The 27,189-nt window shown below is 37.6% G+C and overlaps 1 protein-coding gene across 1 annotated transcript in view; it reads right to left on the bottom strand.

Annotated features, from left to right (window-relative positions):
• Positions 1–14,712, bottom strand: part of dnah9 (dynein, axonemal, heavy chain 9) — a 129,381-nt gene extending 114,669 nt beyond the window's left edge. Inside the window, exons 1-13 of the mRNA XM_073828970.1 lie at positions 14,356–14,712; positions 7,823–8,019; positions 7,059–7,217; positions 6,846–6,976; positions 6,544–6,755; positions 4,511–4,744; positions 4,200–4,367; positions 4,002–4,118; positions 3,349–3,499; positions 3,148–3,262; positions 2,992–3,060; positions 602–728; positions 260–515 (exon numbers count right to left, since the gene is read on the bottom strand). Coding sequence (XP_073685071.1) covers positions 260–515; positions 602–728; positions 2,992–3,060; positions 3,148–3,262; positions 3,349–3,499; positions 4,002–4,118; positions 4,200–4,367; positions 4,511–4,744; positions 6,544–6,755; positions 6,846–6,976; positions 7,059–7,217; positions 7,823–8,019; positions 14,356–14,712 — 2,293 coding nt within the window. The remainder of the gene's footprint in view (positions 1–259; positions 516–601; positions 729–2,991; positions 3,061–3,147; positions 3,263–3,348; positions 3,500–4,001; positions 4,119–4,199; positions 4,368–4,510; positions 4,745–6,543; positions 6,756–6,845; positions 6,977–7,058; positions 7,218–7,822; positions 8,020–14,355) is intronic.
• Positions 14,713–27,189: the final 12,477 nt, after the last annotated feature.

Below are 27,189 nucleotides of genomic sequence, written 5' to 3'. Positions count from 1 at the left end.
TAATTTGGTTTTATGGTTTTAATTTTTAATAGTTTTATTTAACTATGATAACCATTTTGAAGGTGCTTTTGATTAAATATTTTATGGAAAATCTTCAGATATCCCTGAAAAAGTGTAAGTGTTCTGAAATATAACACCTGTGCTTCCCTGAATAAGCCTCCAGGATGTGACTGAGTGTTCATGATGATGTTTGCATCACACTAACAGCTGCAGTGGATCAATCTCAGTTATCTGAGTGTTCAACACTGATCATCTCTACCTTGGCTTGTCCAGCAGAGGTTGTCCTCAGCTTCTTTGAGCTTGGCATCAATGTCTGTCAGCTGGCTCTGGATCAGCGGCATCTCCACCTCGAGCACGGTGCTCATCACTTTGTTGTACCAGTTGGTTGTAAGCTCCAGATTGGCCACATACTGCCACAGCAGCTCTCTGTTGGAATAAATGTCTGCAGCCATATCTGGAATGACTTCAGCCTGCCTGGCCTCGAGGTACTTCACCTCCCGCAGCACTGACACCAGCTACAGGGTGAGACGAGAGTCACATTCGATAAGGGAACTGGTCTGTAGATATTAACATATGTGTGTGAGGAAAGCGACAGCCTGACCTGCGGGCTGAAGTTGACAGAGATGAGTCTCGTTCTCCTCTCTCGGGATATCAGCGGCTTCTGGAGATTAAACTGTGACTTCTCAGCTACAGAGCTCGTCCAGACATCATACAGTTTAGAGGCGTATCTGGTGATAAAGGCAGCAGGAGAATTACTAACATGTCATTTTTTGATGTATGCTAAAATTAGGGATTTTAATGAATGGCTGCTCTTCATACATCAAACGTGGGCAGTGCTTCAAACTGCCAAGATGAACAAAACATAAAGAAGCTTCTTAAAGAAATAATTCACTCAAAAATGAAAATTAGCCTGTGATTTACACACCTAGGTGTGTATGACTTTTAGACCAATATATGAAAGTGAAGGCTATATACAAAAATATTTAAAAACAATTTACAATGCCAATGAATGGCTGGTTTTGAAATCCAAGAAAGTGCATCCATCCATCATAAAAAGTACTCCATATGGTTCCGGAGGGGGGTTAATAAAGGCCTTCTGAAGCGTATCAACACGTTTGTGTAAGAAAACCGTAATGTAGTGTAAGCCCTGGTGAGAATAACCAAGTTTTGTTTACATCAAAGAAAAGCTAGTCTCCTCTTGGCTTACATCGAAATCCTCTGACATTTTATTTACAAATCCTCATTTTGTACTTCTGCATTCATCTCCACGTTCGCCTACATGCTACGTCATTCCCTGGAACGGCACTCTTTTGTGAACGCATATACAACAGTTAGCCAAAAGTAAAGTTTACGGTTTATAAAGTTCCAAATATGGACATTTTTCTAACACAAATGCATCAGTTCACTTTAGAAGGCCTTTATTAACCCCCTGGAGCAGTGTGGAGTACTTTTTATTATGGATGGATGCACTTTATCGGACTTCAAAACCTCAACAGCCATTCACTGCCATTAAAGAGCCAGGACTTTTTTTTATATAACTTCAACTGTATTTGTCCAAAAGAAGAAAGTCATATACACCTAGGATGGCTTGAGGGTAAGTAAATCATCTTTTAATTTTATTTTTGGGTGAACTATCCCTTTAAAAGTTCAACGTAAGCAACTCTTATGTATGCAATTATCAGTTTTGAACATATGAAATGCTTATCTTAGTAGGGTTACATGCATATAAAAAGGTTTTAACCGTTGGCACAGCATTCATCAAGAAGGCACGTCGGGTCCCTGTACTGTTACAGTAATCTCTTTACAGGCCGATTGTGAGAGGCCGTACACTCTGGCCTTTATTGGATTTGGGATGAGCTTGATCGTCTTATTAGAGTTGCAGAGCTGCGGTCCATGAAATCAAATATCGCTTTGCTTCACACAAGTCATACATCTCAGTGTCAAGATCTAATGACTAGAGATACCAATAACAGCTCCGGCTAGATTGTGTTTTACGCAACATCGCTGATTACCATCACCTATCAAGGAGGTTTAATTTCTGACTGGAGAATACGCAGCTCTGGCTCCTTGGGAAATGCATCATTTGTTTCTCATATGAAGGGAAACACACACATGCATTCACGTCCTTGGCCACACAGACGCCTGTGTAACACTCGCATACATTTCTACATCAGTGACGCTTTACACAACCATTGTTCATGCCATGATATGGAAGCATGAAAGCACTGCACATAATTGGAGCAAATGAGACCCTGAAGTAATAATCTACTGGCACTAGTGGCTTTAATGAGCAAATAAATCATGTTTTATTTGTTTATTCCATGTAGAGCTTGAAGGTCCCTCAGCAATACCACCCTATCTTCATGTTACACCTTACTGCTCATGCTTGCAGCAGAAAATATGTGACCTTGGACCACAAAACCAGTCTTAAGTCGCTGGGGTATATTTGTTCTTTTATGCCAAAAATCATTAGGAAATTGAGTAAAGATCATGTTTCATGAAGATTTTTTGCAAAATTCCTACTATAAATATATCAAAATGTAATTTTTGATTAGTAATATGCATTGTTAAGAACTTAATTTGGAGAACTTTAAAGGTGATTTTATCAGTATTTTGATTTTTTTGCACCCTCAGATTCCAGATCTTTAAAAGATGTACCTCGGCCAAATATTGTCCTATCCTAACAAACAAACCATATATCAATAGAAAGCTTCTTTATTGAACTTTCATATGATGCATACATTTTGTTTTGTTTTGTAAAATTTAACCTTATGACTGGTTTTGTGGTCCAGGGTCACATATAGGTCTTTCGATAAAAAGCCTCATTTATTTTAACAAAGGTGGGTCATAGCGGTCTATGCTGTACATTGGCTAAATAAAAACAGTTCATCTGGGATCAAAGTTATCAGCTAGGACAGGCAAAAAAGATAAACAGGATTAATAACAGGGATATAATACAGTAAAAACATTATATAGACTATTTTCACTGACCGTTTGAGTTCCTGCATCAACTCATCGTATTTCTGGATCATCTCTTTTCCATCCGCAGACTCCATACAACTATTATCAGACAAATAAAGTGATGGTTTAACACAGAAGCAAGTCCAATCAAGCCTTCCCAACAAACAGCAAGCACAAGATATTTACGGGTGGTTGATGAATCTGAAGTTATTGTAAGGGATCTGTATGCGCTCCTGCAATTGCTGGACAAATTTCAAGCCTCCGGCAACAACAGGCATGTTCTTGGAGACAGGCGAGTAACCTGGAAGACCAATAAACAGCAGATGTCAAGTTAATAGCAAACAGCCCGGTGATGTTGTTTGTGAATAATGAAGATGAACACTGAACCTTGGGTTTCCTCTGTCTGCATCTGCTTCTTGAAGATCATCATGCAACATTCCAGTTGCTTGTCAAACATTTTGATCAGCATCCGATATCTAGTGTGAGCATCGGCTGCTATCAGGGGTCGCTCCAGCAGTCTGCCAAACATGTCCAAAACCTGCCAAACACAGGCTCTTTGAAACTGTGTTGTGTTTATTGTATTTCAGAAACACAAATGCTTTCCACCAACTACATCCAAAGACATACTTTTTAATATTATGGTTCACTGCACTATCAACTACAAAAATCAAATATAGCAGTAATGAAAACATGTTCCAGGGTGAAATATTCTGCTCATTGCAAGTTCAAATGACTACAACTCAAAGAGCCTAAAGCGTGTTTTCTTCTCCTGCAGGGTTCAAACCGAGCTCTGTTAAAGATCTGGAGTCTGTGGAGATTTGTGTGCATTCCAGTCTTAAAATTCAGGCTGCGTTCCTGATTGGGACTTGATAATATGCAGGTATCTATAACTCATTAAAGACAGAAAAGCACCGAAACTGTCTATGTATAATGTCCAAACTCTTTGTTATTACTAAGAGCAGGAGCATGCGTGCATCTCCAGACCAAAAAAGGCTTTCGCACATTATTTTATTGTCACACTTTCAGAAAGTGTTGCTCACCTTGAATGCGTGTTCCAGACCAGAAGCATCATCAAAAGCATGACAAAAGATTGTACTCAGCTGCCGCTCGGTATTCTCCACCTTGAGCTGGAACTCTGTGAAATCTGTTTCAAACTCCTACAAAAAAATCATTGTTTGTCAAAGCTACAGTACGTCAACTGTCACAGTTGCGTTTTGTTGGAAACACTGCCCACTTACCACATTACTAACATCAAGGCAGTCATACGGCTTCTCTGAGAATGTTTTATACGTCTCCAAAAATTCTTCATGTAAGCGCTGGACGCGCTGGCTCAGAGATTTTCCTAGAATCCCTCCAAACTCTACCTTCTCCAACTTCATCATATCAAGTACAGTCAGCAGGAGAGTCTAGACAGTGACAATGAAAAAGAACCAGACAACACTGATATCACATTTGCACTACAGATTAAAATAATTCCATATATGGCCTGAATACACACCATGCACATATGTGAACATGTGCAGGTACATGAAAACGTCTCTCCACTTACTTCAATTGTTCTGAGTCTCTTCATGAAGTGATCCAGCCCGACAAACACCAGAAGGGGTGAGAAATCCCAAGGCTTAACCTCATTCTGGTCCCTCTGGTACTGACTCAAGTTGGCCCTTCTGTCCTCATATGTGTCCCTGAAGTGTATCAGCACATCTATAGCCATCTGTACTCGGGACAGACTCTCCTGCACATCACCCTTCAGGATGTCCTCTGGGTTCAAGAAACTCCGGGCCTGACAAACAACAATGATGTAAGCAAAGCTTTCTTTCATGGTGCGTAACTGAACCAAACTGATCCAAAGGTGTGTTCACACTTTTGATTCAAACTCAAATTAGTGTGGTTTATTTGAATAAGTGTGAATGCTGCGATCTGATCCTTGGTGAACATCAAACAAAACAGTCTGAGATTAAAACCACAGTTTCCTTGCAGTTGATCAACAGAAGAATTGCTGCTGCTCTATGATTTCTCTGGACATAAGCTCTTAAGAGTTATAGGCTAGTACGAATTGCACCATATGTACACACACACACACACAACAAGCACATTTACACAGCATATGGCGTTATTTAGGAAGTTCTGTAATTTTGCAATGCAAAGTAATAAAAGCTTTCTAAGACGTTTGAGACCATATCCTTATGCCTTCTGTTTTGTATCTGTAGGTTCAGTGTTAAAAATGACAGTGTGAATGCTTTAGGAATAAAAATGTAAACAAATAGTCTTTTGTCATTTGCATTCTTTGTCCAAACCTGTATGGCTTCCTTCTCAAAAAAGAAAATAAATTTTGAATAATATATTTTTTAATCTTTTTTGTTTGCTATATTCCATATCTTACAATGAAAAATTACTAGCGTATCTTATCAAAAGAAATTTAAAAAAAAATGCATTTGACATATGTGACCCTGGACCACAAAACCAGTCATAAGGTTAAATTTTACAAAACTGAGATGTATACATCATATGAAAGCTCAATAAATAAGCTTTCTATTGATGTATGGTTTGTTAGGATAGGACAATATTTGGCCGAGATACATCTATTTGAAAATCTGGAATCTAAGGGTGCAAAAAAATCAAAATACTGAGAAAATCACCTTTAAAGTTGTCCAAATTAAGTTCTTAACAATGCATATTACTAATCAAAAATTACATTTTGATATATTTACAGTAGGAATTTTACAAAAAATCTTAATGGAACATGATCTTTACTTAATATCCTAATGATTTTTGGCATAAAATAAAAATCAATAATTTTGACCCATACAATGTATTTTTGGCTATTGCTACAAATATACCCCAGCGACTTAAGACTGGTTTTGTGGTCCAGGGTCACATATGACATGAAATAGAGTAAATAAAAGACAGAATTTCAGAACTTGTCCTTATAACATCTACAACACATGAACCTTTTAAAAACATTTTAAAATTCAACACATAAAATAAACCCAAACTGTAAAAGCATCCATCTCTACGTTCCTATTAGGCTGCAGTTTTAAACTTATGTTCTTTTAATTCATGTTTAATTTAATTATGTGACCCTGGACCACAAAACCAGTCATAAGGGTAAATTTCTTTTAAATTGAGATTTATATATCATAGAAAAGCTAAATAAATAAGCTTTCCACTGATGTATGGTTTGTTAGAACAGGCCATTATTTGGTCAGGAATCTAAGGATGCAAAAAAATCTGATTACTGAGAAAATGGTTGTCCAAATGAAGTTCTTAGCAATGCATACTACTAATCAAAAATTCAATTTTGATATACTTACGGTAGGAAACTTACAAAATATCTTCATGGAACATGATCTTTGCTTAATATCCTAATTATTTTGGCACAAGATATACCTTTGCTACTTAAGGTTTTGTGGTCCAGGGTCACATATCGATTCTCTATTGGTCACATGGTTTCACGTGATATAAATTTGCAGTTCACCAAACTTTGACTTTGGAGTGTAGCAGAATACAACACTATCCTGCATTCACATGCAAATATTGGAAGTCAATGAAATATAAAGTGTAGTATGACACGCAATTTACCTGCTGGATGAGGAGGTTGCAGATCTCCTGTAGAAGCACTATGATTCTGGCTGGGTTGTTGTAGTATTTGGAGTTCGCCCAGACGAGACACACTGTGTGCATGAGAGGAGCGATCTTCCCTTTCACTTCGCTGAAGTCTGCATTCTCTAGATCTTCTATAAGTCTTTCTATTGGCTTGAGGAAGGTATTGATATCCCTCGTCTCATTTCGAGCTTAATAAACACATTACAAATGCAATTAAGATTCAAAGCTTTCACACAATTAATGCATCGCATGTTTGATGGTAGAACCTGATGTTATACCTTCTGAAACGTCCCGGAGCATTTTTGCGAAGGCAGGATAATAACTGCTGTCGACGGCGGCCAGGAGCTCAGCCAGCGTCAGCACTCGAGGGGACTGGAACTGGTTATGGATTCCCTGAAGATCAGCAAGCCTACAATACAACATAACGTGGACAGACAAGGCTGAAGGAGCTTTCCAGGCAACATCAGAGTGACTAAATTCCCAGGACTAACCTGCTTTTCCAAAAGTTTATCTCTGCATGTGGAGTGGGGTTTTTGCCCTCAAGTAACGGCTCTGATGAGTCCTTCTTCAGGACCTTATAGACCTGGTGACTCCAATCAATCACAACAGTCTCCATCGAATGAATGAGGTGTTTATCCACAAGATGCACACTGCAAAGGTTCAAATAACTAATCAAATAAGTTAACCATATGTTGTGTTTCTAGTCATTTTGAGCCTGAAAATGTTAATGCTGTTGCATTGAACTAAAATGCAAAACCATTAACTTAAATTTAATGTTTTGGGGATTTTTTTTCTCATACTTCCAGGTATGGGAAAAAAAAATTGAGAAATTGCGTATAAATTTACTCTCATGCTATATTATCACAAAATATTGACTTCAATCTATTTGTCAACTTCTTGTATTTCAAATTGCACAGGTTTTGCATTTCTTTTTTGGACCGATTTATCATAGGCCTCATTGATCTACAGTAAACTTATGCACATCAGTTTTTGAGGGGGAAAAAAGCATTATTTGTGGATCCTTTTGGCAATATTTATTCAAAAACTGACGTGCATACACTCAGATTAATAAGACCTATGATCAATCAGTTCCAAAGAAAAAAAAAAAAAAATGAGCTGAAAAAAGTTTGATTTGGTGATAATATTGCATATTATCATATAATTTTTGAAAGGCAGGTCATTTTTGAACAGGAACACCAAATCTGAAAAAAAAAGAAAAGATGTTTATTAAAATGTCATGGCTTTTTTAGCCCACCTCTTATCTCCCTCATGAGCGACTGGCTCAAATTCCTCGAATCCTGGAGGCACGGGAAGATGTGTTTTGCCTTTGACTTGTCCAGCGATAACAGACACGTTGTTTTTGAGAGCGTGGATGTGTCTCATGAGGTCCTGAGAAATGACATGAGGAAAGTCCCGGTGGTTCCTTGTATTGGACAACACTGGTTCCACAACCTCAATACATGGGAAAGAAGAAAGTAGAAAATGAAGTTTGCACAATTCATTAATTTACTAAACTTTAATGCTTGCGAAGAATTTTAAAGGTGCCATAGAATGCATTGATACATTATTAGGGCCCGAGCCCAAAAGGGCGAAGGCCCTATTGTTCTTCTAAGGGTTCTTATTTATTTTTTTTTCCAACCTTCCGGGCACTTTTGGGGGCCTTAACATACTCAAAAACTCTTGAAAATTTGCACAAACGTCGGAATCTGCGGCCATCAGGACGACACAGAGGCTGGGACCCGGGCGTGGTTCAGGGCCTCTACAGCGCCCCCTGGAACACAGTTTGAAAACTTGATGTACTGCGCACACATACTTGCACGTATTGATATGAAACTCGGTACACATATAGATCTCACTGAGCCAAACAACTTTTGTACTCTATGTCATAGGCTCCACCCCACAGGAAGTGAGATATTTAGGGCTGTTTAAAAAGTGCATGCTCTGGATTTTAATGTACTCCTCCCAGGATTTCCGTGGGATTGTCACCAAACTCGGTCAGCATGATCTCAAGACATTGGGGATGCTAAATTGCGAGGGGATTTTTGATATCTCGAACGGTTTGGCCATGGCAAGGCGACAAAGTTATGGCGAGAAATGAGAAACAGGAAGTGTCTAATAACTGTTGCACACATTGCCTGATTCTGATGAAACTTCACCAGTTTGTTCGTTGTATGATGCCGATTACATAAACGTGACTATTATGTGTCAAAGTTGTAGCGCCACCAACTGGCAGCAGGAAGTGTGTCATTTTCAAAATGCTTTGAAATCAGCTTCTTAATTTTACTCGATTTTCTTCAAACTTCATCAAAATAATGTCAAAACACGGCCGATGTGAATATGTAAAGGGGTTGATGATAAATCAAATGCTGTTGCCATGGCAACGTGTCAAACTTTAAAATTAGGTTCCTGTCTTTTCGAGGCAGATAACATGCTTAGAATTTCATGAAACTCAACAGACACATCAATATTAATGATAGTTACTGTGCGTTCACACCGCCGGCGGCGAGAGCGTCAAAGTGGCCGGAAGTCATTCATTTTCAATGTGAGCCGGCGGCGAGAAGCGGCGAGAGCGGCGCGGCGCGTTTTGGGCGGTGTGGGCGTCGGGGAGAGTTGAAGTCAGGTCAACTTTATGGTAATGAGCTATGACGCGGCTCGGCGGCAACCAATCGGAATGTAGAAGTTCACCGCTGAGAGGTTTCCAAAGAACGCAGTCCTGTAAACTTGGTTCCGGCCACATTAGTTCCCAAGGAAAATGGAGAAGTTAATTATTGCTGTGGCGGGATTCCCCATAATCTAGGACGTGTCCCTATTTTTAAGTTTGCACTTAACCATGAACACAAAACCCAAAAATCCCAAAAATCCACCCAAAAATCCATGCAAATGGCTTTTAATTGGTTTATTTCGTTAGCAAACATGTAACTATATTAAATTCAATTTCTTATTTTCATGTTTAAAATATTTAATGAGGTTAACCCTACTTGTGGTCAGTCTGCACAAGATCGACATGCTTGTTTGCTTTGCGGCCGCTTTAAATACAAGACCAACCGTTCGATGGTCAGAGCGTCAAGGAATCTTTCTACAGCGTTGCATGCAGGGCGGCTAGAGCGAATTTTGACGCTCTCGCCGGCGGCGGTGTGAACGCACAGTTAGACACTGGCAAAGGGTCATAAATGGGTGTGGAGCAGGCACTCTATAGCGCCATCTTTTGACAAAAGTTGGGGGGTTAGTTTTTCCTACAGTCACCAAACTCTGCCCATATATTGTTCTCATCAATCTGGATAACTTTCTAAATCAAACCCATTAGCTACGACCAACAGGAAGCCGGCTATTTTGATTTGAATGTGGATTTTTGGAAAAATCAGGCCGTAAACAAATTCATACTCCTCCTAAGAAGAACAAGCTGTTCACACCAAACTTTTTTAACATGAAGATTCTTCAGATTCTGAAGATGCTAAATTGTGAGGGGATTTGGGATATCTTGAACGGTGTTGACGTGGTGATTTTTTAAAGATATAGTAAAAAAGATAACCGTAATTCTTTTATATCTTTAAAGTGCAGCATCCAAACTCTTTAAAACTTTTTTCACACAGAGATCTAATCATTCTGAACAAGTGCTGTTAATATCAATTTTATACAAGCTTCTATGAATTAAAGAAAATTTAAAAAATAAATCAGAAACCTGCTGTCACTCTGCCTGACAGTATATCTATGTGTGTGTGTTCTGTGTTGTCAGAGTGAGTGAAGAGTGCAGGGGGGAGGGGGAAAAGGGAGAGAGGGTGAGAGAGCAGTGACACATATGTGCATTTCTTCTTCAAAGATGGTCTGCAGCATATGTAGTGTAATCAACATAAATATGACTGATCTTTGAGAGTCTGATATTTTGAGAAAATATAAAGGGTCACTAAGTCTTTGTTTTAATTTTGCAGTTTTTTTTTTTTTTTTTTTTTTTTTTTTACTGAACTATACCATGGACTTGTCCTATTCAGTCACATAGCAAAAGATTAAGAAAAATAAAACTTTTTTGCATGAGCGATTTATCTTCATTGATAGACATTTATTTTCATAGTGTTATTTATTGAATATAAAATTTAAATGAACAATTTCAAGACAAACTTTGACAACAAAACAAACTTTGCTGTTATCTGTTCAAAACATCTGAAAATTGTACCATTTTAAGATGAGATATATATATCGCCCCATTACAATACTCAACTTGATTTTTAAAGATATTTTGAAAGAATGAAGCATTTATAGAGCACTTTATTGTGTATTGCTGTACACCCACATGAACTGTGTTCATGTTCATGTTAATTCACAGTACATAAACTAATGTTAAAAGATACTAATTTACCTTTAAACAATATATGAATAGTTGTTTTAGGTTAATATTAATTAACATGAATAAATGCTATTTAATTATTGTTCATGTTAACTAATATAGTTAATATTGACAAATTAAACTGGATGGCAAAATTTTATATATTGTGTGTATGTGTCTGTGTGTTGATTTTAAAGTTTAACCCTTTCAATTCAGTAAACTTTAAATCCAAACTGGCAGAGGGTTACTGTGAATGCATGTGCCAACTGGGCACCGTTTTCCTAATTGATTCTTAGTTATGTAGCGCTTAAGAGTGATGTCTTATAGCAGGAGTCACCAGCAAAGCAATATCCACACACAAATTGTACAGATAGGTAACTATGACATTTAAGCAGAATTGGTGGACGTAAAGCAAGCAATAATAACATTTTGTTATCATCATGAATTACATGTTCTTATCATCATCATCATCATCATCAGAATATAGGGAAATTGTAGCATATTATCTGAAGTCCTTGCAGGGGGTTAGGTTTATAGCAAACTCCTCCTAGAGATTTAATGAAATCAACATTATATTTGGTCAGTCTGATCTATAGACCTTAGAGATGTTAAATTGCTAAGATCTTGAGTTTTCGTTAAAGGGCGTGTCCGTGGCGGCCTGACAAAGTTTGTTGTTTCGCCATGGACATAGAAGTTGTTATAACTCAGCCATAAAATGTCCGATCTGCCTCAAAATTCACAGGTTTGGTAAGAGTCCTGGCCTGAAGACACCTAAAGGCCAATATTCAGATATTATCATAGCGCCACCTGTTGGCAGCAGGATATATCATATCTTTCACTAACTCAAACATACCAAGGTCAATCTGCACCAAACTTCATATGTTTGATAATAGTGCTAGCCTGAACACATCTACATGCCAATAATCAGTTATAGGCATAGCGCCACCAGCTGGCAGCGGCAAGTTTGGCACATTTAAATGACTTATGACATATTTCTCCTATATTTACTGTATTAAAAGCTTACTGCCCACCGTTTGCTGTTTTCCTAAAGCCACCGGTCGGCGGTGAGCCCGGGTGCGAGGGCCCGTTCATCGCTGCTTGCAGCTTTAATTTTAAATTGTTCTCTGATATTTCCATAGAAGTTATATACGGCACAGGAAAGGGCAAAAATTCTCCAGAAATGGTTTTACAGGTCCATTTACAACCCTAGGATTTGTCTCTAGAATGAAATGGTCTGTTATTGCCTTATTTGGAAGGTCCATGAATAATAATGATGAGCTCTGCTGTGATTGGCTGTTTTCACAGAGCGGCTCATTCAGTAGCTCACACATGGAGGAAAATATATATTTAATCACGGAGCTCGAGCCGCTATTATGCAGGTCATTGAAACTGCCGTTTTGAATGCACGATCATTTTACTTTCACTTTTGTGATCGCACCTGCTCTGTGTAACATTATACTACAGCGGCAGTACTTATCACATATTTTACAAGTTTAGATGCTTGTTAGTGATGCTCAGGATCTGTAAATCATTCGCCATCGTACGCACAGCCATCTCTCTGTTTATGTGATAAGTGAAATCTTATGTACTGCAATGTAACAGGATACCGCTAGCATTAGGCTAACTGTGTCCCTGTAGTGGTTGTCTTATTGTATTAGAACGCCTTTTTTGTTTTCCTTGCATTTCTGAGTACAGACACCAACCCATCCCTGCACTTAACATCCCCAGCACAACCTGGAACATAACATTTAATTCTGTGATCTGCCATTTTCGTGATTGTCCTCGCTTTGTTTTGTTTTTTTTCACAATAGCCTAGCTGCAGAACTTCTGATGATTGGGCTGTGCAAATGTTTGGAGCGTAACTATTAATGATCACGACTCTTACGTAATAGTCGCTGTTTTGTTGGAATTGGCCTATTTTTCAGTGGTCTTTTGCAAACACCAGATTTATATAAGAAGGAGGAAACGATGGTGTTTGAGACTCACAGTATGTCATGTCCATGTAAAGAACTGTTATTATTCAACTATGCCAAGATAAATACAGTTTTTCATTCTATGGCACCTTTAAGCAAAATGACTTCCTGTCAGAGAAACACAGGAACACAAAGAAAAGTCCTGGATCATATGCTTCACCAACACCTTTGTGCAAACTTTGTGGTTTCAAGTATATAATTACACCATAAGTTGATTACATTAACCCATTGTCCCCATAATAACCCAGTGTTTACATGAATTGACCTGCTACTGTTATAGTGACAGGCAGGTCAATGGCCATTGCTTGGAAACTGCTGTGATGTTTTCTTGGCCTCAGACTTTCTGTCCTGTTTGTGTAAGCCCTGAACAATGATGAATGAGAATGAGTTTCTGAATTAAAAATGGCATGTCTCTCAATGATCACATAAGCACAATTCAGTAAAGCTCCAGTTTTGTGTGCTGTAACCTGTGCTTTTGCACACCACTCAACTTCTCATCATATAAAGTTTGTCAAATTTACAGCCAACGGCAGCAGAATTCCTTCATGCTTAGACAGTTCTGCAAAAACAAACCACGAGGACAGTGAAGAGCAAAATCCCTGAGCAAAACAAATCAGAAGCAAAAAACAATTAATTTGTGCAATTCTAACCAAATTGTTCAATAAGCTGTGGAAGAGAACAGTGTTACAACTAATCTGTGCTATACTTAAACTCACTGAATTATATGAAACTACCATCAAATACACTTTCTAACATTAGACAATATTCATTATAATATGGGAAAAGAGACATTTGTTTAGAACTTAATGTCATGTGATTAAAAAAAAGTAATTAAAACACAACAATATAGCAGTGTCTGTGACATACAATGAACTTTAATGAAGACCCAGTTCATGGAAAATGTATTTGCATATTTGGTTTCAGTCGATTGTATGTAAATAGAGCTTCATCCATCCTTTCTATGCTCTTAAGTGTGAATAAACTCAGAAACTCTCATGCAATGGTGGGTACTAACGTGAACCGATTCTTTCAAACAGCTTTGCGTGCTGGTTTGAACGATTCTTTCCAAAGAACCGACTCAAATGATTCGTTGGCGAAACAACTCTTAATTCTAAACAGCGAATAACAGAGGACTGTTGAAATATTGTCACGGAAAACAAAACATAAATTAACTTAGTCACTTAAAACCTAATTATCAAAAAAAAAAAACTCAAAAAATGTAAACTCACGATACACAATATAGCTGCAGTATGTTAGCTGTAAACTAACTTTAGTGTAAAATACTGTAACGTTATTTGGTAAGGTTAACTACTAATGCTCTCTGTCTGTGGCTGTATTTACAGTATATTTCTAGATTAATAACTACTTTAACAGTTTAAAAAGTCTTTAGCATGTAGCTAGCCTCACAACTTAAACATATTATTACGAATCTTAATGATTTATTTAAAAGAACCGGTTCAAAAGAATGATTCATTGGCGAATCAGGCATCGACTCACCTTTTCTACCAGCACTGAAAACTGCTCCAAAGGAGAGTGGCACATGTCTCCACAAAACAGCTGTGTTTTCATTTTATCAGCGGACAGTGCGGTTTTACGCCGCTTAACGAAATAAACCGACTTGTTCTTCCCGGTTCCCATGAGTCCGAGAGCAGGGACCAGCTGTCCGGAGGAGTTTAACGACACAACCAAAATCATGTGTTCAGATTTATCCAGAAAGTCCTGAATGAGCTGCCGCTGCTCCTCTGTGGCGACACATTTTTGCCAGCGGTCAGACTTCACATTAAACGCTTTCGACACGCACTTCTCTAAGAAATCAAATCTTTGGTCAACTTTTAGCGACTCGTTCTCCTCCATTTTGCCGTTTGAGTTTCTAACTGACCGGACCGACTGATTTCCTTTAAACAGCTGTCTCCATAGCAACCAGTGTTTACAGGAACCGACCTGCTGTTGCTATGGTGAAAGAGACAAACCGTGTTCTTCTCACAGGTGAATTTACAAGAGCCAATTAAATGAAGGAATTACTTAGTGTATTTATTGAAATAATAATTGTAAATAAATTACATTTTAGTACAAAATAAGTGATTTGTTTTAAAATACAGTTTAAAATTCAACTTTTTCCCATTTGTTGGCACGTCTGAAGATTTAAAAACATAACTGAAACCCAGCAAAACAGCAGTGTTTTTGGATTAATCTGGATATTTTTTTCAGTCCTTTGATATAAAATGCATTTGCAGCTCGTTTTGCACACAGCTCGCAAAACTGCACAGTCCAATATGTTCAGCAATGTTAGGAAACAAACATAATTATACAACAATATGCTTTGTTTGTAGTGTACCATGTCTGCTTATACTTAAGTAACATTTACACTGACAAAGCAGCCTAATGACTGTAATGTTCAGTGCACTTTGATGATTTACAGCTTTACTTCTTGAAACCTAGCAGCAATGTAATCTGAGGTAGTTTTGATGTTGCATTTCTTGGTCTAAGGTTTTGGATGCAACATAAACATTGAAATAGTGGCTCCACAGAGTTCTGCTTCCTTTTTTTACAGAAAGCATGAAATTAATTTGAAGTTCATCACTTCAGGAGAAGGTCGTGCCAAAATAATTAAATAAAATTACGTTTAGTCAATAAATTTAATAAAATGAATTATTAAAACTAGAGCTGCTTACCTTTCTCTTTTACCATTAACATCAACCAAAATCCCTTCTACAACTTCCCATTAAGTATGAATATCCAACACTCACACAAAGACAGAGAAATAAATTAATATTTTTTATAACTTTTTAAATGCTTTCAAAACCAACTTTCAAAACCCCCCAAACAACTCTTAAATGTGTTTCTAGTGTGTTTGCTTTTATATCTCCACCATTAATGAGCTGCACTCTCTTAGCCAATCACAATACACAGCTGATTATCAGGGGGCGGGGCTCTGAGATGGACCGGAACAGAGGAAGGACAAACAGAATTGACTTCAAACCTGAGAGAAACAAAACAGATAACAGCACTGGACAGTGTACGTAAGTTACAAGTATGTAATTTCTTAGCTTTTAATAGCTTTGGTTTGAGTGATATATGAACAACTCTGAACAAAAATGAGTTGTGCCTTGTCTTTTTAAACCAAGTTTGTAATTTGCTAAATTCAAGCTATAGAATATTTATGGATTTATATTAGGTAATATATTTTCAGGCTGTGTCATGTAAGGTCTGTTTTCTGTGTAGGCCTAATTGGTTTAATGCACATGTTTAATGTACCTCCCGTACACTCTCTTTGATACAGATCCAATCTTTGTTTCAGTGCCATTTAGTAATGATATTGTATGTTTAATCTGTGTTTAGTGAAAACAGAAGGCGCAGATGTATAGTGTGAACTCTAAATGCAGTAACCAGCACATGCCATTGGATGGCACTAAAAGAGAACAGACTGTAGCAGGAGTTCTGAGATTATTTTATTATTGTCTTAAAGTGGCTTTGAGTAGTTTCCTTCACAGAGAAGCTTTGGATTGTTGTTTCTCTTCTTCTTGGTGGGAAATGAAGTTCAATGTCTCCTGTGGCAGAAAGTTTTACCACACAGTGTTTTAAAGTTTTTAAAAGAAGTCTCTACTGCTCACCAAAGCTGTTTTTAAGTAAAAAAAAAATACAGTAAAATTGTGAAATATTATTACAATTTAAAATAGCTGTTTTCTATGTCCATATGTGTTAACATGTCATTTATTCTTGTGATCAAAGCTGAATTTTCATCATCATTACTCCACTTTTCAGTGTCACATGATCACCTGACATACACATGCTCATATTATCAGTTATTTTCTCCTCAGCTGAATGTTATCCAGTATCAAGCTTTCTGTAAATGACTGACATTATTCAACATAGGTATTCACATCTATTAACTAATTCAAAGCATATTTACATTAGGACATACACATATTTTCAGAAAGCTGTACAGTGTATATGTTTGAGTAATGCAGAATTGTGGCTCATGAAAGAGAAACAGTAAGTATTACAGTATCTGTTGAAAGTTCTGATGCAGTTAAATTCTGTTCATGACCGATGGAGGGAGCTAAAGCAACACCGTCTGAAACTGATGAACCTGCCTTTCATGAAGCTTGTGATCTGCAGAATATGACTATGAATGTAGAGTTTATTAATTACTCAATCATACAGGCTCTTAGTCATTAGATTGTTTTGACAATTTGAAATGAATTGCAACAGCCTGTCTGGGTTTAATGCCATGACATTTACGTTGTATTAATGTGTTATTTTAATAAATCTATTCATTTAATCAAAAACACATTAAAATGCTGTTCACAAAATAACATCTCTTCTATGATAAGCATGTTTTAAAAATCTGAACTGAAATACTTTTTCAGTTTTTTTTTTGTTTTTTGTTTTTTTTTCATTTTATTTATTTGTTTCTTTATTTACTTTGAAGACATACAGTTAATTTAATCAGTTAATTTCTAAGTAATTTATAATAATCTTTTATTATTTCCCCCCCAAAAATGTGGTAAAAAAAAAAAAAAATTCTAACATGTATTCCAGATTTAGGGATACTATTGTAATAGGTTTTACTTGTTGAAACTAAATGACATTTTTAGACTCATTTAATAGAAGCTTTTCTTGAAAATATATTAAAGGCTTTTCAAAATCAATAGTACATAATACATTATAGACTTTAAAAAAAAACACCTTTCCTTTAACGTGGGCATTGTTGTTTGGCTCAAAAAACAAATTTGTAACATTAATATTTGACCGTGGACCACAAAACCTGTCGTAAGGGTCAAATTTAAAAAATTGAGATTTATACATCATCTGAAAGCTTTTCAATGATGTAAGGCTTGTTGGGATAGGACAGTATTTAACTAAGATACAACTATATGAAAATCTGGAATCTGATGGTGCAAAAAATATTAAGAAAAATATTTTAAAAAATCACTTTAAATTAAGTTCTTACCAATGCATATTACTAATAAAAAAAGCTTTGATAAATGAACAGTAGGAAATTTACAAAATACCTTTATGAAACATGATCTTTACTTAATATCCTAATGATTTCTGGCATAAAAGAAACATCGACAATTTTGACCCACACAATGTGTTTTTGGCTATTGCTACAAATATACTTTAAGTATATACTTTATACTACTTAAGACTACTTTGTGGTCCAGGGTCACATATAGGATTGCGGAAAACCCTGTTTTTTTCAGTTGTTTTTTACGTTTGATCACATTTACTTTACACTGAGGTTAGACACATGAAGCCAGTCTGACTGTAGGGTTCGAGTCTCTTTCTTTCAGCACAGATCTGCCGCAATGGCTTTTATTTCCATGTCCGCTACGCGACACGTCAAAGCTATTTGTGTCCTTCAGAGGGTCTCGACACGTTGAGCGCTGGACGCATGAGAGCGGCTGATAAACGCCTGCAGGAAGTCAGGCCTGATTATCTGCTCTCCGAACAGAGCGCTGCGGTCGCTCAAATACACACTCATATCGTCCGGTATATGAGGGACGGTATCATGGCAGGGCTCTCAAACATGTGCAGGGCCTCCAACACTGGTGGTTTCAGCGCTTCAGGCCATGACTGGACAATTTTCATAGTTTCACGCTTTGGTGGAAAGCCAAGAGCAACAGGCTGGAGCGAGACTTGCTCTGAAACAGGATATTGGCTTAGTAATGGCCGTCCTGGGACCGCAGTACGACAGAAATAATGGATTTGCTGTGCGTGTTCGCTCATCTGATAGAAGCCCTTCCCAATTTCACACACATTACTCTGCTGGCTAATTAGAACTTTAAGGGTTTTTAATACGCTTTGACAGTCTTCACCACAATACGGCCTGAACTGATGTGCTGCTGAGACGATTACACAATTAAAGTTCGCCTAACATCTGTCGCTCATTATTAAGGAGATCTCAGGGTGTTTTTTAACTCCTTCATCCACCTGTCATGCCAATAAACACATGCTAAATGGCTGATTGTTGTAAAGCCATGCCGTCATTTGACTCATTCATCACACAGAGAGTTCTTGGCGATAACTGGGTTCGACTCAAGACATGACGTCACTTCTGGTGATAACACCAAACGCTCTTACCTACAAACTTCTGGAATCACAAGAATCAAGTTCTGGTTCAAATTCCCAGAGCATGAAGTCAGTGAAAAGTGCCGTACAAGCTCTTTATTTGATTTTAAAGCAGGCCTGCGTGTGTGAACAGATGCCCAGCATGAGCAACTTTACTTAGGAAATGTTTTACAAGATGTTGGAACTTTCAATCACTATTTATGTTGGCCAACAAAGAAAAAAAAGTAACTTTTTAATGCATAATAGTCTCTGTTTTAATAATTTTCTGTTCCGTAGCAGATCATGTTTAAACAACAAACTAGAGGGGGGTTTTAATGCAGTATTTTATCTTTAAGTTTCATGCAGTTTTTGCATAAACAACAATTATGCTGTCACAGCCATTTCAAGTGCTTCTGAATTTAGAAATTAAAGTCAAAAGGTCAAAGATTTGTTTGGGATTTTTTTATGTTCTAAAAAAATTAGGTTGTGCTCACCAAGGCTCCATTTATTTGATCAAAAATACAGTAAAGATTATTACAATGTAAACTAGCTATTTTCTATGTGAATATATGATAAAATGTAATTTATATGATCAAAGCTGAATTTTAAATCTTCAATTACAAGATCATTCAGAAATCATTCTAACATAATGATTTGCTGCTTAAGAAACATTACTTATTGTCAGTGTTGAATACAGTTGTGCTGTTAAATATTTTGTGGAAACTGTGATATACCCATTTAAGATTTTTAAAAAGAAATCAATACATCTATTCAACAAGGATGCATTAAATTGATCAAAAGTGACCGTAAAGACATTTATATTGCTACGAAAGATTTCTATTTCAAATAAATGCTGTTCTTTTGAACTTTCTATTCATCAAAGAATCCTGTTTAATGTTTTATTAATGAAAATGACACATGAAGAGGCATGGTTTGGATGTGATATCACACAATAAAATAAAAATAGTACAAAACGGATTTTTAGAGACCAGGCATCAAAGCGTTAATGTAAAAAAGAAAAGAAAATATAATCCTATCAGATGTAAATGTGTTTCATTCCTTCCATTACCTTTACAGCCATAAGTTGAAAGGACACTGTGTAAACACACTTACCTCGCTTGATAAATGACCACGTGCAAATCCTGAGAGAAAATTGGAGACACAGAAAATAATGCCACAAAAAACAAAAAGATAGAGTCCTGGCTATTATCAAACTATGAATTTATATGGCAGGATCCGTGGAGCGCTGGATTGATTTTTGTCATGCATTGATCAGAGCCTCTGATCAGCTAGAGATCAGATATGACAGAATATGACTGATGTCACGCATCAATCGTGATGGAACCATCGTCACTGATAGACCTTCAGAGGAGCCGGTGTTTCTTCTCTCTGAACTTTCTCAAATAGCGTGTAATCAGGGCCAATTAGAGCTCAATTAAAGCAAAGAATTTCTTCATGAGGTCAGCTTGGAGAACGTTCCTGGACTCGGTTTGAGGTAGTATAAATCAAATATGGATTTATAACAGCGTTTCACTGGTCCAGGAGCTGAGGAACCTCAGATTCAGTCTCAAACAGTCAAAAAAAAAAAGACCAGTTTATACTGTATGATGAGCTGCAGAATGTGTTTCAGTCTTATCCACAAAGATTACATGAATCTCCTTAAAAAAAATGTAACATACACTATGTAAATGACAGAGTGGTGGACACATCTTTTGATTTGTTTTATTTAATTATTCTTTTTTTCACCCACTGATCTTGTCCAATCCATCCATACATCTTGTAACCTAACACATCTGGTTTTCTGTGACGTAATCAATCAATCAGATTCCAAACTCTCCACCATGGCCAAGACCAAAGAGCTGTCCAAGGATGTCAGGACAAGATTGTAGACCTACACAAAGCTGGAATGGGCTACAAGACCATCGGCAAGCAGCTTGGTGAGAAGGTGACAACAGTTGGTGCGATTATTCGCAAATGGATGAAACACAACATAATTGTCAATCTCCCTCGGTCTGGCGTTCAATGCAAGATCTCACTTTGTGGATTTTCAGTGATCATGAGAACGGTGAGGAATCAGCCCAGAACTACACGCGAGGATCTTGTCGATGATCTCAAGGCAGCTGGGACCATAGTCACCAGGAAAACAATTGGTAACACACTACGCCGTGAAGGACTGAAATCCTGCAATGCAGGGTCCCCCTGCTCAAGAAAGCACATGTACAGGACCATCTGAAGTTTGCCAACGAACATCTGAATGATTCAGAGGAGAACTGGGTGAAAGTGTTGTGATCAGATGAGACCAAAATCAAGCTCTTTGGCATCAACTCAACTCGGCGTGTTTGGAAGAAGAGGAATGCTGCCTGTACCCCAAGAACACCATCCCCACGTCAAACATGGAGGTGCAAACATTATCCTTTGGGAGTGTTTTTCTGCTAAGGGGACAGGACTACTGCACTGCATCAAAGGGACAATGGACGGAGCCATGTACCATCAGGACCAGGGCATTGAAAATGGGTTTTTGATGGGTATGACCCAAAACACACGGCCAAGACAACAAAGGAGTGGCTCAAGAAGAAACACATTAAGGTCCTGGAGTGGCCTAGCCAGTCTCCAGACCTTAATCCCATAGAAAATCTCTGGAGGGAGCTGTAGTTTCAAGTCTGCCAAACATCAGCCTCGAAACCTTAATGACTTTGAGAGGATCTGCGGGAGTGGGACAAAATCCCTCCTGAGATGTGTGCAAACTTGGTGGCCAACTACAAGAAACGGCTGACCTCTGTGATTGCCAACAAAGGTTTTGCTAAGTCATGTTTTGCGAACGGGTCAAATACTTATTTCACTCATTAAAATGCAAAAAAAAAAAAAAAAAAAATGGAATCTGGATTTTTTGTTGTTGTTATTCTGTCCAATAAACCTACTATTAAAATGATAGACTGATCATTTCTTTGTCAGTGGGCAAATGTACAAAATCAGAAGGGGATCAAATCATTTTTTCCTCACTGTATAGCAAGTATGTCATTTTGTTTAATTTAAATGTATTTAACATGAAAATGTTTTAGACCAACACAATATCTCTGATTCTAAAACTGGATTAGTTTCATCCCTTCCCTAACCTTACTTTTATCCTAACTCCATTTTTTGATATATCCTCACCTGCAAAAGTGTATTCATTCCAAACTGCATTCTTCTCTGTTTTGTTCATAATGTTTTGCTGTAGAACAAACTCATACTCAAAGGTATATGATGTCATGTTTTCCCAAACTCAATGCAGTCACAAATAAATGCCGGCCTCCCGGTGCCACACACAGAGCTGCAGCTCTTCCCAGTCTCAGTTTGTGTGTGTGCCTGCTGAAGCTCAGTGTTTATTTAAACTCTCTGGTCTGTGAGTCTTAATGATGACTGCGGTGCGTGTCGCTGCTCTATTGTTAAGATGCTGCCTCTAAACAGGCCCGCTGCTGTTTATTTGAGATTTCGGTTTTATATTGCCACGTGTCACTGGACTGTTTACAGTTTGTCCGCGTTGATTGATCATTTCTATCACCCGTTCTCCTGCCGAGAGGAAGATGTTATTCTTAAAGGACGCATGAAGAGCTATTCACTCGATTATAACTGTTCAAGGGGCAGTTCACCCAAAAACCATCATTCTGTCCTCATTTATTTAGTGTGGAAGGTAAAGTAAGACATTCTAATATTCTTTGTTCATACAACGAGAGTCATTTTTCCAAAGAGGGTCCAGCAGGTTTTGTCAGTAAATGATGACAGAATGTTCGCTTTTGGGTGAATGATGTCGAAAAGGCGATCGTTTTGCCAATGACATCATCACCCTGCGCTCTCCCTGCCAATTATGATCTAGGACGTTTACGTGTAATCCGCCTGTACGCATGTCGATTTGTTGTTCGATTGCGCTCCTGCCAGATTTATAGCGTTTCACTGAATGCTGAGCGAAAGGACAAGCCGAGGAATGTAAACGCTGCTTATTTTCCAATCCAGAAAGAGCCCAAAAATGAGCGTCTTGGCCAGATCTTGAGTCATCAGGCTCAGTTCTGCTGGAATGCATTTATTATTGCTCTTGTATTGTCTGCGTCGACTATTAAAAATGGGATTGTTGAGGCCTCAGATATGTCTCGGGACGTATCGCACGTCTGTTTTTCTGCAAGACGTCCTCCGGCGTTAGAACAACAGCGGCGTGCTTATGTTGGCATGCTGGAAATATACTTCATAATCTGTTGACATATTAAAGTCACAGCTACATGATGTTTAGACACTCGAGAGAAAGCTGAAAGAAAAATGTCTGTTTTACGAGACTCTGTTTGTCATGTGCCTGTAGATTCGTAAACAGACGGCGCACGGCTTTGACCGTAAAGTCAATCACGCGAGGCTTGGTAAATTACGCTTACAATGTTATGAAAAACGGCGTGCTTGAAAAACCATTTCTTACGTTTCATATCCCAACAGATGACTTTCAGACAAATGAAACGGATCACATTGCATGTGTTTAAAATTCGCAGCGAGCCTCATTTATTACATTGATGAAATGCTGCTTGCTTAGCCAGTGATTGTACAAATATACTAAAGAGTATTATTATAAGTAGATTTGCGTTTAAGATGTAATTAAGCCTCGCTCACCTCTTGTTGTTACAAACGTTTGTAACCATTAGAAAGTATTTCACATAAAGACACCTGGTAACGTTGGGTTCTATGCAGAACTGACGCTTTGTGCTGAGGATCTTCGTCTGGTTTGCAGGCAGTAGCTGCAATATAAACCAACTGGTTGTGTTTACAGACAACATTTACTTTTTAAATCTTTATGGTTTGTGTTCATTAAGCGTGGGTTCGTTTTTAATACGATCTGTCATCTGCAGCTGAAACACAACTCTAAAGTTTTCCGATCTGGTCATCACAGCGCATGTCTGATCGGTTTGTGGAGAAACATCGCAGGACCCGATAATTAAAGAAAGCTTTAGCCCTAGGAATAACCGAGATCACTGGAATATCAAACTGTGTATTGAGAAATTCATCTGACATTCATCAGGAATTTCATAATTTAATATCTTAAGCCATCCAAGACCTCAGGACATTCTGTGATTTATTGAATCAACAAGCTCGGTCTTTGCCCAATCAGTTTTTGCACAAACTGCATTTGCTGTCATAATGAACTTAAACACATTAGCGTGATCACGGCCTCCTCGGCACACTCTTACTGGGCAAGGTGCTTCGCGGAGGAAAATTTAATATAGTTCTAATGTTATTTGATGCACGGTTCATTGAGCATTTGGATCTTATTGGTTTCTCCTCGAGGCCTCGGGAAGTTAAACTGTGTTGGGGACACGCATTGAAAACAGACAGCGTATGCTAGTACACATAATTCAACCCTCACTGCATTCTGCTCTTCATCTTCCACACACTGAGATATTGAAGTCTGTTGATTGTTTACTTTGGTGACGTTTAAATGAAAGGCAGTCTTTGCCTTGTCTTCATTTTTATTGCAGATGAATAGTGACATTAGGGCACTGTAATGGCTGTGATATGTCATTTATGTGACATGCTCTTAGCAGTTTGTCTTCTTTTTGTATTTCTTTTTTGTCAAGCAAGCCTGACAACATTTTGAATTAATGTGACAATTTTGCACTTAAAGTGAACATTTAATTTCCATTGAATTTGCTCATCCTCAGGCCATCCAAGACATTGATGGCTTTGTTTCTTCATCAGATTTGGAGAAATATAGCATTTCGTCACTTGCTCACCAATGGATCCTTTGCAGTGCCGTCCAAACAAAAAACACCACAATAATCCACACCACTCCATTATTAACCTCTTTTAACATTATCTTGTAAACCCAAAAGCTGCGTGTTTGTAAGAAACAAATCCATCATCGAGATGTTTTTAACTTCAAACTGTTTCCGGCTAAAATACGATCATCTATAATAACACATAACAAAAAAGTCCATCTCCTGTTGTTCTCTCACATCAAAATCTACCAACATATTTGTTTAGAGCTGTTTTGGCTTGTAAACAGTACTTGATCTGTGCAGATTTCTTTCCTGATTCAGACCAGACCACTTTTTCACTGGAGGAAAAAAGCATTATTAGGAATTATGACTGTCTTAATGATAGAGTTGTTTCTTACAAACACGCAGCTTTTGGCTTTCCAAGATGTTAACTGATGGACTGGAGTGGTGTAGATTATTGTGATGGTTTTTGTCAACTGTTTGGACTCTCATTCTGATGGCACCCATTCACTGCAGAGGATCTGTTGGTTAGCAAATGATGTAATGCTACATTTCTTCAAAGAAACAAACTCATTTTGGGTGGCCTGAAGGTGAGGTAATTTTCAATTTTGAGTGCAATTTTTCTTATTAATTGCAAACTCCATATATTTCTTTGATGAAACCACTTTGTGTAATCACTGATGCTGTTTTGCAATATTTGGAGTCCAACCTTGCATTTCAGTCAGTTGAGAAAGTCACATTTTATTACCACATGCTGTTCAGACACACACGGACTGATAGATTTACACGATTAAAGCAGATATTCAGTCAGCATACTCATGGCAGATTAAATGTACCAGAAATGTTCCTATCCATGCGCCACACTTTTTATTTCCATCTGGAGTTTTAGATTCTTTCTGAATAAATCTAAATGTTATAGACATATCAACAGACTTGTTACTGACAAAGTTCAAAAGCTGGTTATTTGATAAACAGAAAGAGCCTTATGATAGTAAGGAACTTCTTCTACTTTCCCTTGCATTGACTGATGTGTGTGATTGCTGTTTACTGATGGAGTGTGTGAGAGGATAGCAGGGTGCAAACGAGAGCAGTGTCTGAACACCCTAATTAAGGCCTGAACCCCCCTAAAGCATGTCAAAACAAATGGTTTGAGGTCTTAAAAACACATACTAGTTTCACATATAAGTATACATACATTCAGTAGTTTTCAAATGTTTCTCTAAACACAACAACATATTTCACTTGGTACTAAATAAGCGCTCACAAACAGAAATCATGTAATTGTCCAAAGTGTAAGGTATCTAGAGCAAAAACAAGCTGCAATTAGCTGAAATAAACTTAAAATAAAATGATTTGATGGAACATTAACATGAAACTTAAATGAATTTATCCATTCATTATGACTTTACATTTGTGTTTTGTTTAAAGCGGTCGTGAAATAGAGATTCAGAATGTTCTTGATATTTACACATATGAGAGGTTACACTACTATAAAAACATACTACAAGTTCAGAACTCAAAACTAACTCCTCAGTACCTTCTGAAATGCCCGGATCTTTTATTGAACGATACGGTAGTTCTGAGCATTTTATCCTGAGACAAAAGGCAGGTATTTATTTTTAATCTTAGTGTGTTTGTAATAAACATCAAACCAAGGTTTTACACCATTGGACATCGTATCATTGTTTGTCTAAATATTAAGAAAATTGCCTTTAAAGTGGTCCAAATGTAGTTATTAGTTTTTATGCATATTATATTTTTTTAATTTTGATATATTTATGGTGGGAAATGTACAAAATATCTTCATGGAACATTATCTTAAAGGAATAGTTCACCCAAAAATTTTAATTTGATGTTTATCTGCTTACCCCCAAGGCATCCAAGATGTAGCTGACTTCAGTAGTGTTGTAGGTTTCTAGAGTAGAACACAAACAAAGATTTTTAACTCAAACCGTTGCAGTCTGTCAGCATATAATAGTAGTCAATGGGATCAACGGCTTTGAGAGTCAAAAAAACATGCACAGACAAAACCAGATTAAACCCTGCGGCTTGTGACGATACATTGAGGTCTTAACAAATAAAACAATCGGTCACACAAAAGAAACCGAACAGCATTTATATCATTTTTTACCTCTGATCCACTGCAATGTCCAACTGTGCATTCACAACAGCCAGCGCGTGACACGTCAACATGCTCTGGTATAGTAGACGCTAGGCCTGTGCAATTAATCGAAATTCGGTTTTTGATTTCTGCTTCAAACGATCATGAAAATGCAGTGATCGAGATGAAACGATTATTGCGCCCCATTCCATCCCCTTACCAGTGGTGCGCCTAATTTCACATGCAAATCAGCAAAATCATGTAATGTGACTTTCATAAAACGGGACGTGCTTAATTTAGTAATGTTTCTTTAATGTTGTGCTTTTAGTAGCGTGTAAGAAAACTTGCGCTGTTCTGTGTATGCGCTCAGAGACGGAGCAGAACACAGACACGTAAAGTTATCTTTTAGCTCAAGGTGCGTGCCTAAACGGTCAAATACATGCAAAG

The sequence above is a fragment of the Garra rufa genome, chromosome 22, assembly GCF_049309525.1.
Source record: "Garra rufa chromosome 22, GarRuf1.0, whole genome shotgun sequence".
NCBI classification, from domain to species: Eukaryota; Metazoa; Chordata; class Actinopteri; order Cypriniformes; family Cyprinidae; genus Garra; species Garra rufa.
The sequence above is the reverse complement of the archived record's forward strand: the minus strand, read 5'-3'. Positions and strand labels throughout refer to the sequence as shown.